General features: G+C 41.0%; 2 protein-coding genes across 13 annotated transcripts in view; one reads left to right on the top strand and one right to left on the bottom strand.

Moving 5' to 3' along the window:
- LOC139581306 (transmembrane 9 superfamily member 2-like) overlaps nt 1–4,326 on the bottom strand; it is a 22,883-nt gene extending 18,557 nt beyond the window's left edge. For both annotated transcript variants that reach the window (XM_071410911.1, XM_071410910.1), the window contains exons 1-2: nt 4,039–4,326; nt 401–468 (exon numbers count right to left, since the gene is read on the bottom strand). In XM_071410911.1, the coding sequence (XP_071267012.1) occupies nt 401–468; nt 4,039–4,173 (203 nt within the window). In that variant the 5' untranslated portion in view covers nt 4,174–4,326. The remainder of the gene's footprint in view (nt 1–400; nt 469–4,038) is intronic.
- On the top strand, nt 3,316–17,420 carry LOC139581307 (RNA-binding motif protein, X chromosome-like). Of its 11 annotated transcripts, XR_011676201.1 has the most exons (11): nt 3,350–3,456; nt 11,898–12,104; nt 13,198–13,323; nt 13,639–13,745; nt 13,836–13,989; nt 14,213–14,326; nt 14,436–14,550; nt 14,677–14,793; nt 14,872–14,963; nt 17,106–17,193; nt 17,295–17,420. XR_011676201.1 is itself a non-coding variant. In XM_071410916.1 (10 exons), the coding sequence occupies exons 3-10, from the start codon at nt 13,215–13,217 to the stop codon at nt 15,823–15,825; spliced, it is 1,125 nt and encodes a 374-aa protein (XP_071267017.1). In that variant the 5' UTR covers nt 3,316–3,456; nt 11,898–12,104; nt 13,198–13,214; the 3' UTR covers nt 15,826–16,139. The 11 variants fall into 11 exon arrangements, 6 of the variants coding, with proteins under 6 accessions (XP_071267017.1, XP_071267015.1, XP_071267016.1 ...); XM_071410916.1 differs by lacking the exons at nt 17,106–17,193; nt 17,295–17,420 and adding an exon at nt 15,509–16,139 and having other exon boundaries at nt 3,316–3,456; XR_011676198.1 differs by lacking the exons at nt 3,350–3,456; nt 11,898–12,104 and adding an exon at nt 12,380–12,490 and having other exon boundaries at nt 14,186–14,326; nt 17,106–17,213.
- Nucleotides 17,421–17,428: the final 8 nt, after the last annotated feature.

Raw genomic sequence — 17,428 nt, forward strand, 5'->3', positions numbered from 1 at the left:
TTGTGTGTAGATTGATGAGGGAAAATGTGTATTTAATTCATTTTAGAATAAGCCTGTAACGTAACAATATTTTGAAAACGTCAAGGGGTCTGACTACTTTCCAAATGCACTGTATGCCTTAATTTCAACAACAAAAAATGTAGACTCTTCGCTTTCAATTGACACCAAATTTGACATGCTCTTATAAACTGGAAATTACCTCCCATGCATGCTTTCGGACACTAACACAAACTAAATAATATAAAAATGAAATGTGTGTATACAACTGAACTAAATAACAACTAGCCAATCAAGTCTGAAAACTGAAACTAAACAGAATTTCAAATAAAAATCAAAGATCTAATAGAAATAAAAACTAAAACACAAACACAAAACTATAATAACCTTGGCTACTACTTACACGTCATATTCATAGGGCAGAACTGATTCCACTGAGTCCAAGCGATTCACAAACAGCTGGATGAGAGTCTAAGGAAGGAGAGAGATGGTCATACAGGCATGTTGCCTAATAAATCTGTGCGATACCACTTACTGGTATACAGTCAAAGCACTGCCCAAACCTGGAAGATTCATTTACAAGCAAAATTGTTGAATAAAATTATAATTTGCATTTACTCCAACGATTGTCCATGGGGTTGATCCTTAAAATTATCGAACATTTTGACAAAATATTTACCCAACTTTTTTGAGCGCCGGTGCAGAAGTTGCGATTTAGATCACCTGGCACATGCACTAAACCTTGCAAACACCTGCATGACTACGGTTAGTATGCATGCATCGGTCACGTTGATAAACTATTATTTAATCACATTATAAGAGCAGCAATACGCACAAGGCAGCAAGCAGGCTACGCGCGAATGTTCCGTCCATAATGCAATTAGCGGGAAAACACCTTTGTCAAAGGGTGCACATGCAAGCGGATGTGACAGAAAATATCAGTTAGGAATGTAGAAAGAGGGGAGATCTAATATGCAACTACTAACATGGGTTACTATTATGACAGATGCTACGAATATACTGTACACCCGCATGTAATTTAGGTCATGAACACACAGAGGCCTGTATTTTGAAGTCAGTTTAATAATACAACAAGCACTGAATGGTGTAGGGAATCATTGTACCATCTGGCCGATTTCAAGTTTTCATAACAATCGGAAATCGGCATTTTTGGGCGCCGATTTGCCGTTTTTTTTTTACACCTTTATTTAACTAGGCAAGTCAGTTAAGAACACATTCTTATTTTCAATGACGGCCTAGGAACAACGAGGCAGAACGACAGATTTTTAACCTTGTCAGCTTGGGGGAACCAATCTTGCAACCTTACAGTTAACTAGTCCAATGCTCTAACACCTGATTACATTGCACTCCACGAGGAGCCTGCCTGTTACGCGAATGCAGTAAGCTAAGGTAAATTGCTAGCTAACATTAAACTTATCTTATAAAAAAAATTCAATCAATGACTGTCATTGCTCCAATGTGTACTTAACCATAAACATCAATGCCTTTCTTAAAATCAATACACAAGTATATATTTTTAAACCTGCATATTTAGCTAAAAGAAATCCAGGTTAGCAGGCAATATTAACCAGGTGAAATTGTGTAATTTCTCTTGCGTTCATTGCACGCAGAGTCAGGGTATATGCAACAGTTTGGGCCGCCTGGCTCTTTGCGAACTAATTTGCCAGAATTGTACGTAATTATGACACCATTGAAGGTTGTGCAATGTAACAGGAATATTTAGACTCATGGATGCCACCCGTTAGATAAAATACGGAACGGAATAAACGTTTTGTTTTCGAGGTGATAGTTTCCGGATTAGTCAAAGGTATATGGTTTAGAGAGAAATAGTCGACGTGTTATAATTCCTGTAATAACTTGCGGCTGTACTTGAAAGGGGTTCCTTCGTTATTTTACCGTTCATGTCTTCCATAGAGAATGTCTTGATCTACTTCAAATAAGGTCTGTGTTTCGTGCAGGCTTAAACCGCCTCGACGTTTTGATACCAGTGTAAATCTCACTAGGATAAGGTAACGTTTGTGAACATATTTTCATAAATCCACTCTACAATTTTTTTTATCTTCGCTTATATTTAGCCAATATTGATCAGAGTTACCTTGTCCTATGGATATCTACACAGTTATAAAATTGGCACGGTGATGTAAGCCTACACAAAACACAGACCTTATTTTAAGTGAATCTAAAAATATCCTATGGAATAAATGAAGGAACCGCTTTTCAGATTTTGCTAGAAGGTGTCATGGGAATTATGACTCGCACTTTGGTTGTCAATTCTTACCATGCCCATTATTAAAATAGGATTTCCTGCATATAGAAATTAAAGTTTTTGTTTTCAACATTCATCACAGGTAACTTAAACTCTATTTTTATTCAAACAGTTGAGAGTATTTGTCTCCTAAGCAGACTCTTCAGTATCATTGTCACTTCAGCGCTGTGTGCGTGTGTGTGTATTTATGTATTATATTAAGTTAAAATAAAAGTGTTCATTGTTCATTCAGTATTGTTGCAATTGTCATTATTACAAAAATGTGTGTGTGTGTATGATATATATATATTTAAAAAACAATTATTTATTTTTTTAATATAAATCGGCCGATTAATCGGTATCGGCTTTTTTTGTCCTCCAATAATCGGTATCGGCATTGAAAAATCATAATCGGTCGACCTCTAATCTAAATAACTGTGAAATATATTTTCAGTAACAACAAATATCATTTTTTACAGCTGTTTGAAACTGGTGGACGAAAACGAAAGTTACTTTCGGTTTTGGTCCACCAGCTTCGAACAGTGGTTTTGGCGAATATTATGGCCAATCACAACACGTACCACTATTAGCACCAGATATATTATGGACATTTTAAGAAATAGCAATGCAAAAATAGAACAAAAGTGCGTAGCACCTTTAAGTACATTACTGTGATTGTTTTTAAACAAAATGGTAAAAAATAGCTTCTTAGTTAAAGCAATTTCTCAAGCAAGAATTTTGCTAGGACTATCTGGGAGTGGTCTGAGTGGTGGGGGAAAACTGATAATTAGCTATTATTGCCAGAGGTTAGGAACAGCTCTTACTCACACTAATAGAGCATTATCACAGGGATAAACACAGGAAAATCACGTTTCTGACTGCACTGGGCCTTTAACACGCTTATTTTGCTGTACGGTTTTGGAAACAAAATTAACTTATCTTTCATATCAGCCAGAAATAGTTTGATGAAAACTAAAGGTTAAATTACTACACACCCTTTACAGGGATTAGGGTTCCCACATGGTCATACCTCCATGTTACAGTTCTTGTTTAATTAAGGAAGACAGAGAGGCGACCGCCTGTGTTAATTAGCCATCTAACATGTCCACCTGTTCCCTTAGAATAACTGAGAAGGGAGTGTAGTTCGTCGGCTGGATGTAAAAAGCCATATTGATCTGTTCAAACCTACTACAGTAAGTGTATATATTTTTACTTTGAAGATTCTCAGATATATGGAACTTATATTTTCTGTTTCGAAAACGGTATCGCAAGTGGTGATTGGCGTTTCTAAACGTTGAAACAGTATCGGGATTGTAGTTAACATGGTCATACCGGTAAGCAGTGCTTATAACTGAGAACCTTGCTTGAGATAAGGCAGAATGCCTTGGGTTCTCAAGAGCAAATGTTTTGTAGTGATCTTATCTAGCCAGCCGTGACGCACAAGTTACAGACTAGCTAATAATGTCAACCACTTCAAATCAAGACTAATCCGATAACAAGCTAGCAACAACTGGTAACGTTACGCTAAGGTTTGATAGTTTAGCTAGTGAATAGCTTTGGTAACTAGTGCAGCAGTATCTGTCACTTGACTAGCATGCAGCTAGCTAAATAACGTTAGGAACTAACCCCGTAACTAGCTAGCCTTTCGGAAGGAAATAAACTATAAGCAAATGTAACATTAAACGTCAATTTGATGCACAAGCTAGTTAGTTTACAGCGAAATAACCACGTGGGACAATGTCAGTCCGTAAAAAATACCAAATGTGTACATTTACCTGACAATCATCGCCTCCTTTACCATCTTCACAAAAACTCACTGGGGCTAAACCCGGAAGGTAGAATCCTGAACAAGTACTAAAGGCAACTAACGTGAACACAAGTACAAATTCAGTGTCTATCCGCGTCTTCATTGTCCCGGTTTTGTTTCTAATTTCAATTAACTTGGTATGTAGCTAGTTCCGTTTTTGTTTCTGCGAGGAAAAATAACGTTAGCTAGCCAGCTTGTCAGCCAGTTGGGCTTAGATAATTAGCTAGCGTCCAACGCTTCTTCTTCTATGTGATGTATGGTGGTCCGCAAACCAACGTTAAATGTGCATGCCGCCACCTACTGTGCTGGAGTGTGTGGACAGTTTACAGTATTTCTAAATCCTCATACCTAACTCAGTACTTCTGAGAAATTAAAAAAAGATCCCTACTACGTTCTAATAGACCCTCCCCCATCGCCAAAATCCCTTCCAAACCACGTCCAACCTCAATGACCCTACACTTCAATCTTTCCCTCTCTTCAACATACTTACAACAATATAACAACACATGCTCCACCGTTTCATCGACCATACACTCCAGACGCAAACCATTCACTTGCTTGGCAACCAGATGTAATTACAAGTTCAATGTACAATGTCCTAAGCAAATTCGAGCAAACACCACCTCTCTCTTTCGAATCTGACATTTGAATCTTGGTCCACCAACCTTTCTTTGGAGGGCATATAAATGCTGGCCCTTGTGCTCAGTCCCATCTCTTCTGCCACACATCTATCAAAATGGCTCTGATCTTACATTTGGCCAAACCTCTACCCAATATCAATTACATCTTGTTTCAAATCTCTGTTGGCTAACTGGTATAAAATTTAATTCCCTTCCATAACCGCATGTGCTGGGACCCAGCAGAATCACCCATTCTCTCAATTCTCCATAATAACATTAATACAGTACCCGTCAAAAGTTTGGACACACCTACTCATTCAAGGGTTTTAATTTATTTTTACTCTTTTCTATATTGTAGAATAATAGCGAAGACATCAAAACTATGAAATAATATATATGGAATCTTGTAGTAACCAAAAAAGTGTTAAACAAATCAAATCAAATTTATTTATATAGCCCTTCGTACATCAGCTGATATCTCAAAGTGCTGTGCAGAAACCCAGCCTAAAACCCCAAACAGCAAGCAATGCAGGTGTAGAAGCACGGTGGCTAGGAAAAACTCCCTAGAAAGGCCAAAACCTAGGAAGAAACCTAGAGAGGAACCAGGCTATGAGGGGTGGCCAATCCTCTTCTGGCTGTGCCGGGTGGAGATTATAACAGAACATGGCCAAGATGTTCAAATGTTTATAAATGACCAGCATGGTCAAATAATAATAACAGTTGAAACTGGAGCAGCAGCAAGGTCAGGTGGACTGGGGACAGCAAGGAGTCATCATGCCAGGTAGTCCTGACGCATGGTCCTAGGGCTCAGGTCCTCCGAGAGAGAGAAAGAAAGAGAGAAGGAGAGAATTAGAGAGAGCATACGTAAATTCACACAGGACACCGGATAAGACAGGAGAAGTCCTCCAGATATAACAAACTGACCCTAGCCCCCCGACACAGTAACTACTGCAGCATAAATACTGGAGGCTGAGACAGGAGGGGTCAGGGGACACTGTGGCCCCATCCGATGATACCCCCGGACAGGGCCAAACAGGAAGGATATAACCCCACCCACTTTGCCAAAGCACAGCCCCCACACCACTAGAGGGAAATCTTCAACCACCAACTTACCATCCTGAGACAAGGCCGAGTATAGCCCACAAAGATCTCCGCCACAGCACAAACCAAGGGGGGGCGCCAACCCAGACAGGAAGATCACGTCAGTGACTCAACCCACTCAAGTGACGCACCCCTCCTAGGGACGGCATGAAAGAGCACCAGTAAGCCAGTGACTCAGCCCCTGTAATAGGGTTAGAGGCAGAGAATCCCAGTGGAGAGAGGGGAACCGGCCAGGCAGAGACAGCAGGGCGGTTCGTTGCTCCAGAGCCTTTCCGTTCACCTTCACACTCCTGGGCCAGACTACACTCAATCATATGACCTACTGAAGAGATGAGTCGTCTGTAAAGACTTAAAGGTTGAGACCGAGTCTGCGTCTCTCACATGGGTAGGCAGACCATTCCATAAAAATGGAGATCTATAGGAGAAAGCCCTGCCTCCAGCTGTTTGCTTAGAAATTCTAGGGACAATTAGGAGGCCTGCGTCTTGTGACCGTACGTGTAGGTATGTACGGCAGGACCAACTCGGAAATATAGGTAGGAGCAAGCCCGTGTAACGCTTTGTAGGTTAACAGTAAAACCTTGAAATCAGCCCTTGCCTTAACAGGAAGCCAGTGTAGGGAAGCTAGCACTGGAGTAATATGATCAAATTTTTTGATTCTAGCAGCCGTATTTAGCACTAATTTATTTAGTGCTTTATCCGGGTAGCCGGAAAGTAGAGCATTGCAGTAGTCTAACCTAGAAGTAACAAAAGCATGGATTAATCTTTCTGCATCATTTTTGGACAGAACATTTCAGATTTTTGCAATGTTACGTAGATGGAAAAAAGCTGTCCTTGAAACAGTCTTGATATGTTCGTCAAAAGAGAGATCAGGGTCCAGAGTAACGCCGAGGTCCTTCACAGTTTTATTTGAGACGACTTTACAACCATCAAGATTAATTGTCAGATTCAACAGAATATCTCTTTGTTTCTTGGGACCTAGAACAAGCATCTCTGTTTTGTCCGAGTTTAAAAGTAGAACGTTTTCAGCCATCCACTTCCTTATGTCTGAAACACAGGCTTCTAGCGAGGGCAATTTTGGGGCTTCACCATGTTTCATTGAAATGTACAGCTGTGTGTCATCCGCATAGCAGTGAAAGTTAACATTATGTTTTCGAATGACATCCCCAAGAGGTAAAATATATAGTGAAAACAATAGTGGTCCTAAAACGGAACCTTGAGGAACACCCAAATGTACAGTTGATTTGTCAGAGGACAAACCATTCACAGAGACAAACTGATATATTTCCAACAGATAAGATCTAAACCAGGCCAGAACTTGTCCGTGTAGACCAATTTGGGTTTCCAATTTCTCCAAAAGAATGTGGTGATCGATGGTATCAAAGGCAGCACTAAGGTCTAGTAGCACGAGGACAGATGCAGAGCTTCGGTCTGACGCCATTAAAAGGTAATTTACCACCTTCACAAGTGCAGTCTCAGTGCTATGATGGGGTCTAAAGCCAGACTGGAGCATTTCGTATACATTGTTTGTCTTAAGGAAGGCAGTGAGTTGCTGCGCAACAGCTTTTTCTAAAATTTTTGAGAGGAATGGAAGATTCGATATAGGCTGATAGTTTTTTATATTTTCTGGGTCAAGGTTTGGCTTTTTCAAGAGAGGCTTTGTTACTGCCACTTTTAGTGAGTTTGGTACACATCCGGTGGATAGAGAGCCGTTTATTATGTTCAACATAGGAGGGCCGAGCACAGGAAGCAGCTTTTTCAGTAGTTTAGTTGGAATAGGGTCCAGTATGCAGCTTGAAGGTTTAGAGGCCATGATTATTTTCATCATTGTGTCAAGAGATATAGTACTAAAACACTTAAGTGTCTCTCTTGATCCTAGGTCCTGGCAGAGTTGTGCAGACTCAGGACAGCTGAGCTTTGGAGGAATACGCAGATTTAAAGAGGAGTCCGTAATTTGCTTTCTAATGATCATGATCTTTTCCTCAAAGAAGTTCATGAATTTATTACTGCTGAAGTGAAAGCCATCCTCACTTGGGGAATGCTGCTTTTTAGTTAGCTTTGCGACAGTATCAAAAATAAATTTTGGATTGTTCTTATTTTCCTCAATTAAGTTGGAAAAATAGGATGATCGAGCAGCAGTGAGGGCTCTTCGATACTGCACGGTACTGTCTTTCCAAGCTAGTCGGAAGACTTCCAGTTTGGTGTGGCGCCATTTCCGTTCCAATTTTCTGGAAGCTTGCTTCAGAGCTCGGGTACTTTCTGTATACCAGGGAGCTAGTTTCTTATGACAAATATTTTTAGTTTTTATGGGTGCGACTGCATCTAGGGTATTGCGCGAGGTTAAATTGAGTTCCTCAGTTAGGTGGTTAACTGATTTTTGTCCTCTGACGTCCTTGGGTAGTCAGAAGGAGTCTGGAAGGGCATCAAGGAATCTTTGTGTTGCCTGAGAATTTATAGCACGACTTTTGATGCTCCTTGGTTGGGGTCTGAGCAGATTATTTGTTGCGATTGCAAACGTAATAAAATGGTGGTCCGATATTCCAGGATTATGAGGAAAAATATTAAGATCTACAACATTTATTCCATGGGACAAAACTAGGTCCAGAGTATGACTGTGGCAGTGAGTAGGTCCAGAGACATGTTGGACAAAACCCACTGAGTCGATGATGGCTCCGAAAGCCTTTTGGAATGGGTCTGTGGACTTTTCCATGTGAATATTAAAATCACCAAAAATTAGAATATTATAGGCTATGACTACAAGGTCTGATAAGAATTCAGGGAACTCAGTGAAGAACGCTGTATATGGCCCAGGAGGCCTGTAAACAGTAGCTATAAAAAGTGATTGAGTAGGCTGCATAGATTTCATGACTAGAAGCTCAAAAGACGAAAACGTAAAAAAAAAAATTGTAAATTGAAATTTGCTATCGTAAATGTTAGCAACACCTCCGCCTTTGCGGGATGCACGGGGGATATGGTCACTAGTGTAACCAGGAGGTGAGGCCTCATTTAACACAGTAAATTCATCAGGCTTAAGCCATGTTTCAGTCAGGCCAATCACATCAAGATTATGATCAGTGATTAGTTCATTGACTATAACTGCCTTTGAAGTGAGGGATCTAACATTAAGTAGCCCTATTTTGAGATGTGAGGTATCACGATCTCTTTCAATAATGGCAGGAATGGAGGAGGTCTTTATCCTAGTGAGAATGCTAAGGCGAACACCGCCATGTTTACTTTTGCCCAACCTAGGTTGAGGCACAGACACAGTCTCAATGGGGATAGCTGAGCTGACTACACTGACTATGCTAGTGGCAGACTCCACTAAGCTGGCAGGCTGGCTAACAGCCTGCTGCCTGGCCTGCACCCTATTTCATTGTGGAGCTAGAGGAGTTAGAGCCCTGTCTATGTTGGTAGATAAGATGAGAGCACCCCTCCAGCTATGATGGAGTCCGTCACTCCTCAGCAGGCCAGGCTTGGTCCTGTTTGTGGGTGAGTCCCAGAAAGAGGGCCAATTATCTACAAATTCTATCTTTTGGGAGGGGCAGAAAACAGTTTTCAACCAGCGACTGAGTTGTGAGACTCTGCTGTAGAGCTCATCACTCCCCCTAACTGGGAGGGGGCCAGAGACAATTACTCGATGCCGACACATCTTTCTAGCTGATTTACACACTGAAGCTATGTTGCGCTTGGTGACCTCTGACTGTTTCATCCTAACATCGTTGGTGCCGACGTGGATAACAATATCTCTATACTAATATCTCTATCTCTACAATATCTCTATACTAATATCTCTATCTCTATAAATCAAAATATATTTTATATTTGAGATTCTTCAAAGTAGCCACCCTTTGCCTTGATGACAGCTTTGCACACTCTTGGCATTCTCTCAACCAGCTTCATGAGGTAGTCACCTGGAATGCATTTCAATTAACAGGTATGCTTTGTTAAACGTTAATTTGTGGAATATCTTTCCTTAATGCGTTTGAGACAATCAGTTGTGTTGTGACAAGGTAGGGGTGGTATACAGAAGATTGCCCTATTTGGTAAAAGACCAATTCCATATTTTGGCAAGAACAGCTGAAATAAGCAAAGAGAAATGACAGTCCATCAAAAATATGAAAAAACACTTTTTGTTGTTGTTGAAGTAACCCAAACAGTTTTAAACAAATCATAATATATTTGAGATTCTTCAAAGTAGCCAACCCTTGTCTTGATGACAGCTTTACACACTCTTGGCATTCTCTCAACCAGCTTCATAAGGAATGCTTTTCCAACCGTCTTTAAGGAGTTCCCACATATGCTGAGCACTTGTTGGCTATTTTCCCTTCACCCTGCGGTCCAACTCATCCTAAACCATCTCAACTGGGTTGAGGTCGAGTGATTGTGGAGGCCAGGTCATCTGATGCAGCACTCCATCACTCTCCGTGGTCAAATAGCCCTTTCACTGCCTGGAGGTGTGTTTTGGGTCATTGTCCTGTTGAAAAACAAATTATAGTCCCACTAAGCGCAAACCAGATGGGATGGTGTATCACTGCAGAATGCTGTGGTAGACATGCTGGTTACGTGTGCCTTGAATTCGAAATGAATCAGTGTCACCAGCAAAGCACCATCACACCTCCTCCTTTATGCTTCACGGTGGGAACCACACATGTGGAGATCATCTGTTCACCTATTCTGCATCTCAAAGACAGCGGTTGGAACCAGAAATCTTAAACTTGGACTCATCAGACCAAAGGGCATATTTCCACCGGTCTAATGTCCATTGCTCGTGTTTCTTGGCCCAAGCAATTCTCTTCTTCTTATTGGTGTCCTTTAGTAGTGGTTTCTTTGCTGCAATTCAAATATGAAGGCCTGATAGTCACTTTAACTATACCTACATGTACATATTACCTCAATTAGCCCGACTAACTGGTGCCCCCGCACATTGACTCTGTACCGGTACCACCTGTATATAACCTCGCTACTGTTATTTTCACTGTCATTTTACTGTTTTTAAAAAATGTTTTCGTTAATTATCTTTTGTTTACCTAATACCAATTTTTTTCCTTACAAGCCCTAACCAACAGCGCAATTTGTAAGTGAGCATTTCACTGTAAGGTCTACACCTGTACCGGAGCATGTGACATTTATTTGGGCTGCAATTTCTGAGGCTGGTAACTCTAATGAACTTATCCTCTGCAGCAGATGTAACTCTGGGTTTTCCTTTCCTGTGGTGGTCCTCATGAGAGCCAGTTTCATCATAGTGCTTGATGGTTTTTGCGACTGCAATTTAAGACATTTTCAAAGTTCTTGAAATGTTCCGTATTGACTGACCTTCATGTCTTAAAGTAATGATAGACTGTCGTTTCTCTTTGCTTATTTGAGCTGTTCGTGCCATAATATGGACTTGGTCTTTCACCAAATATGGCTATCTTCTGTATACTATCCCTACCTTGTCACAACACAACTGATTGGCTCAAACACAATAAGATGGAAATTCCACAAATGAACTTTTAATGAGGCACACTTGATCATTGAAATGTACTCCAGGTGACTATCTTATGAAGCTGGTTGATAGAATCCAAGAGTGTGCAAAGCTGTCAAGGCAAAGGGTGGCTACTTTGAAGAATCTCAAATATAAAATATATTTTGATTTGTTTAACACTAGTTTGGTTACTACATGATTCCAAATGTGTTATTTCATAGTTTTGAAATCTTCACTATTATTCTATAATGTAGAAAATAGTAAAGACAAAGAAAAAGCCTTTAATGAGTAGGTGTGTCAACTTTTGACACGTACTGTATTTCCTATAGTAGGTCACTCCTATTAGATTTACCAGCTGATAAACTATTCAATACAGAGAGTACTATAATTCTAACAGGTTGTACGTCCTCCACCCACTAGAGAGAAACAATTATCGCTTACAGTTCAACTGCGTATACTGACAGTTCATCTGTTAGCCTTCTACATATCTGCACATCAAATTCACGCCTGCTCCTGTGCGCCCACTATCTGGGTCCTTGGATCGATCTGTGAAAAGCGGTAAAAAACCATAACTTCTACCAATGTAACTGTCAACCTTTCCCTATATCACTGACTTCTAACCAGTTTTTACTTTTCTCTACCAAGGTTAGACCAACAACAGGATCTGACAGTAACCATGGAGGAACATCCCCTATCACCACAGAAGGGCCAACCTCCAACTCCCTCAAACCACTTTCATCAGCAAGCTTTCCAACTGTCCAACCAAAACCACTGCCTTGTCTACTAGCACACATCCAAACCGTCGTTCATTTGGTTGTCATTAAGAAGTGGGACGGAAGATACGTTTGATTGGTTAGTCTGCCAGACTCTTGGCAAATATATTTACAACTATCCCCCCTTGTTCCATCTGTGCACTTGGTCTTCTCTAAAGTCGTGTCAGTTTAAATGTTGCAAGCGACCTACCTATAACATTATTACTGTTCAATGCTGTCAATGTTCTATATTTGTATGCTCATTAGAATAAAACAAAAATAGAAGAAAATATAATATGAAAAAATATCAGACATGCACATAAAAAAGAGGCAGTGGTTTTACTTTTTGCTGTGCTGGTTTTTCAGATAGAATATGCATAAATTGCCAGCTACTTCCGGATGCGTGATAGCACGTGATCATTATAAATTTACATCCATCGTTTCGCAGTTTTCTTGATGCGCCAGCGCGTTGTGGAAATCGTAGAGGTAGGTGTCAAGCACCGTTCAAATGTATTTTGTGCACAATGTTTTGCAGATGGTAAACATCCAACTCACGTTAATATCAGATAAAACCCCATACATTTACGCGTGCACCTATGTTTTAACATCCGACTAACAGCTAGCCAGCCTCAAATGAACTAGTCGCCATTTTGAGTTTTGTTCAATGAATCCACAGTTTTGTCCGGTTGTTATTTATTGTTAAATGCACGTTTATTGTTAAGTTACTAATAATGCACTTGGACTGACATGGTCCCACGTGGTAATTCTGTTTTAAACTAACTCGTTTGTAAATCAGCTTACTTGCCAGGTAACTTGAACTAGTATAATTGATGTCCTGGCTGGAGGGAATTGGCAGAGATACGTTTGGTTTGGAAATGTTAACTAGCCATTCATTCCACTTTCGACGCCATTTTGTCCTGCATGTTAAAGCTTAACAAAGATACAATAGCATTGTACATTAGAAAGTTAATCGTAATTAAGTAGTTAACGATAGCTACACAACACATAAACTTTCTAGACACCACGTAGACCCGAATCAAATATTAAGCTAATGTTAGCTAGTTAACGGCATGTTTCGAAACCGAGGTCAGGAGGGAGGACTAATTGTTTTCCCCAACATGCTTTAGTCCAAGCACGCTCATTTGTTTCACAAACAGTCGATCTGGTGGCTTTAAACTAATTTCTCCTGTTAGGTTAAACCGACGCAAAAATGGCAGAGGCTGACCGACCAGGGAAGCTTTTCATCGGAGGCCTGGACACTGAAACTGACGAAAAGGCCCTTGAAAAGTATTTCAGCAAATATGGCAGAATAGTAGAAGGTACATATTTTTTATTTTGGTTATGAAGAATACACCTAAATGGATTGCTGTTACATTGCAATAGTTATGTCCCAATAAAGACATTACTCTTGCTATAGTATGAGGACAGTTGGATTCTAGAGCACATAACTTATGCATATTGGAACTGCTTGGATCTCAAGTATGAGCATTTAAGTGAATAACATGTTTTTGATAAGCAATGAGCTGGGGAAAAATACACCCAATACCTCAATTTTGAGCATCAGTTCAGATTAATATTTTGTAACCTAGTCTTCTTGTGTCTGCATTAAATATGAATTTTTTCCCTTTCATCAGTTCTGTTGATGAAAGATCGGGAAACAAACAAATCAAGAGGTTTTGCTTTTGTGACCTTTGAGAGTCCTGCAGATGCAAAGGATGCTGCACGTGAAATGAATGGGAAGGTAAAGTTGTGCATTTTTTAATCTACTTAAATGACCCTAGCGTCTAGCTTGTGTACATTCCTAATGTTCGCTTCAATCTCTTTTTAAAAGTCGCTTGATGGTAAGCCAATCAAGGTTGAACAAGCTACGAAACCTACTTTTGGACGCGGCCCACCACCGATGCATCCACGCAGCCGTGGTCCCCCTAGAGGCCTTCGAGGATCTAGAGGAGCACCAAGCGGTATGAGGGGTCCCCCATCCAGAGGTAACTTTGCGGAAGTACTCACAGGAGTTGTTGCATTGGGCATTTATGAATAGTATTATTTAAAAACCACTTACATTGGGATACGTATGTAGGCTATGAAACTGGCGTTTATGTCTTTTGAAATTACTTTTTCACATACATTGTTTCGTGAGTGCTGAGTTTGCCATTAATATTTGCATTTCTTGTCTGCCGAAAGACTACTATGATAACGTAGGAATTGTAGAACCCTTTTTCAAAGGGATTTCATCCAGAGGCCCCCCACCACTGAAGAGAGGACCTCCGATTCGTAACGGAGGCCCCCCACCCAAGAGACATGCTTCCTCTCCTATGGGTAGAAGTAAGTGTGAATACCTCTCTTGAACTTATTCCTGTAAGGACTGACTAACCACGTAGTGCCACAGACTTCTGTTCTCCTGATAATTACTGCAGGATCTTGTTTTCTTTAGCTCCCATGTCCAGGGACAGGGACCCCTATGGCCCACCCCCTCCCCGCAGAGAGTCGATGTCCAGAAGGGATGATTACCCATCACCAAGGGATGACTATTACAGCACAAAGGACAGGTGGGTTTGCCCATTCAACAAATATCTTGCTACTCTGTTTGTGGTTGGTTACATGTTCTTAATGTTACTTTTAACATTTGTCACATTGCTTGTTTACACAAGTGGCATGTTTTCCCATTTTGACAGCTATTCTAGCCGGGACTATACGAGTTCCAGGGATACAAGGGACTACGCACCACCACCAAGGGATTATCCCCAATCCAGTTCTCGTGATGACTATGGGTCAATGTCCAGGGGCTACAGGTATGTTTGGCTTGTGACTCTAAAGATTGGTTGAGAGTTCCGTTGACATAAGTAACGTTACACCATTCCTTTCACTAGTGAGCGTGATGGTTATGGTGGAGGCCGGGAACCCAAAAGCTATATGGAGCGCCCTAGTGCAGCTGCCTATCGAGAGCCCTACGGTGGTTACGGTAAGATTGACCACTTAAGTATAATGGACAAAAGTTGCTCTAGTCTCCCACAACCTGCTCAATGTCCCCCTGGGAGCTGGAGACCTTACATGCACCACAAGAGGCGAGGGAAACATCCAAAAAGCCTCTTAACCATTCAATGTTCATTCTACAGTGTCACAAAATACTCCCTCAAGGAGTCATGCTCAAATCTGTTTTTGTAGGGTGAAACGACCCTCACAAAACCATCAAGACCTCACTGAAAAACTGTGACCAATGTGAGATTCTAACAACTGGAATTCTAAAAGGAAAAAGCAGCTCCTCAACAAAACCATGGCATGCTCAAAGGGCTTTCATTGCCTAATTTATGATCCCCAAAGCTTGGATAAATAATCGCTGAAAGCACCTAAATGTTAAGTTTTGATCAGATCCCTAGCATATTGGAGATTTAAACATATAGTTGCAATTGATAGTCTTTAAGAAATACTCACAGAAAACATTGGCTCATAATTCAGCAAAGTGTGTGAAGTGAAACTTGCCAATTACCTGACCCATTGACCCTGCAGGTAACTCACGCAGCGCCCCACCCTCAAGAGCCCCCCAACCATCCTACAATGGCAGTGGCGGAAGCAGTCGCTATGACGACTATGGCAGCAGTTCCCGGGATGGCTATGGCGGTCGTGAAAGTTACCCCAGCAGTCGAAGTGACCCATACCCCCCTAGCCGTGGTGAGCGAATGGGCAGGCAGGAGCGGGGGCCAGCGCCCCCAATCGAGAGAGGCTACCCTCCTCGTGACGCGTACAGTGGCTCAAGTCGTGGAGCACCCCGTGGTGGCCGCGGAGGCACCAGAGTCGATAGAGGAATTGCCCGGAGCAGATACTGAGATGGACTTGGACATGACATCAAAGCGACCGCTACGTAATGCGTGTTCATTCACTACTTATATAAGTGGGTGGAAAGTTGGAGAGGGCAAAAAAACTAGGATGTGAAATTCCATGGACAAGCATAGGTTTTGAGATGTTTATCTTCAGGCTGTCAATTTATTTTTGTTTTAAGTGTTAAAATTACTTTTATTTCCCCAGCCCATGTGATATCATTGCCAAGTGATGCGTGTTTAGTTTTTGTACATTTAGTGCTGTTAAGTCCTGCTATGCCCTTGGATATGGCTTTCGTATACTAATAAAGTTTTTAACCAAAGTTCTTTACCAACACTAATGGATGTTCTGAAAGTGACAAACTATTACATAAATGTACACCGATTGCCCAGCGCACATCAACAAGTAGAGATCATTTGAAATGCAGAACTTTCAACTGTGACGCTTGTAGATGACACTTAGCAGTCCTGTACTTTGCATTGTCCAACCGGTTGTCGGAGGACAACGCATGTCAATCAGTGTAGTTTTCCCTCTGGAAATGGAGTCATCGCCATAAAGCCAAACAATGCTGGCTTGCAACGACCTTACCAAAGACCAACAACCAAACGCCAGAGTCTTTTCAACCCGACTGATAGTGTCAACAGCTGGTAAGCAAAGCAAAACTTTTTGTTTCTCGTCTGTTAAGTTTCTCATTACCGTGAATTGCAGTCAGCTCAAAAGGTATAGTGTGCAAGAGACTGGATGCCCCAGGGAATGAAACGAATCAATGTAGTTCAATTGAAGTAGCTTTTTTTTGTTGTCTTTTGTCTACTAAATTTTAATTGCAGCAATTTTAAGAAATTGTATTTTGCTTGATAAACAATGAATTAGCCACTAAACCTACGTTACGGGTCAACATCTTACTTGTCAACAATGCGCAGAATCACAAAAGGAGATCACCTTTGCTGGGCACTTGTTTTTCTCAACTCATCCCAAAAAATGTTTGGCAATTTTTTTTTTTACTGAGGGGCAATGTTCATAATAAGGATTCTTTTTTTGTGTACAGTGGATTTCATTTTATTTTTCTGTGCCATAGTCAAAGATCAAGCTTGTCTCAAGCATGCCAATTCTCAAATGGAGACCACTCGGAAGAGCAGCCATGTCCTAACAACCAAGCTGGAAAGTGAATGGGAGCGAGAATCAAATCGGACCATTGCGTTATTTGAAGGGGATACTGGAGGATTGGGTTATCAATTTTATGTAATCCAAAAGAAATGGCGGGATTTTAATTTATATTTTCTTGTTTCAGGATGAGCAATCTTCTGGAACTATTGCTGATTAAAGCCGTCCTGTTGGATCCAAGTGGATGTTGGACCACTGCACAGAGAACCGAACGTGTATGACCACCACCAATTCAGTAATCAATAGTTTAATCACTCTTAATAGCTACATGTAACATTTTCAGACTTAATAGACTGTATTTGTTTCCCTGTTCCAGGTACCTGTGCTGATCATGTGATGGAACCAAGAGTGGTGGGCATGTCCATGGACAGAACTCTGGCTGAGAAATTAGCCTTGAAATCTTGATGTCTATTTTTGCCAATAAAACATGTTTTACTTGGAATTGTTTGG

Source organism: Salvelinus alpinus, chromosome 7, assembly GCF_045679555.1.
Source record: "Salvelinus alpinus chromosome 7, SLU_Salpinus.1, whole genome shotgun sequence".
Taxonomy (NCBI): Eukaryota; Metazoa; Chordata; class Actinopteri; order Salmoniformes; family Salmonidae; genus Salvelinus; species Salvelinus alpinus.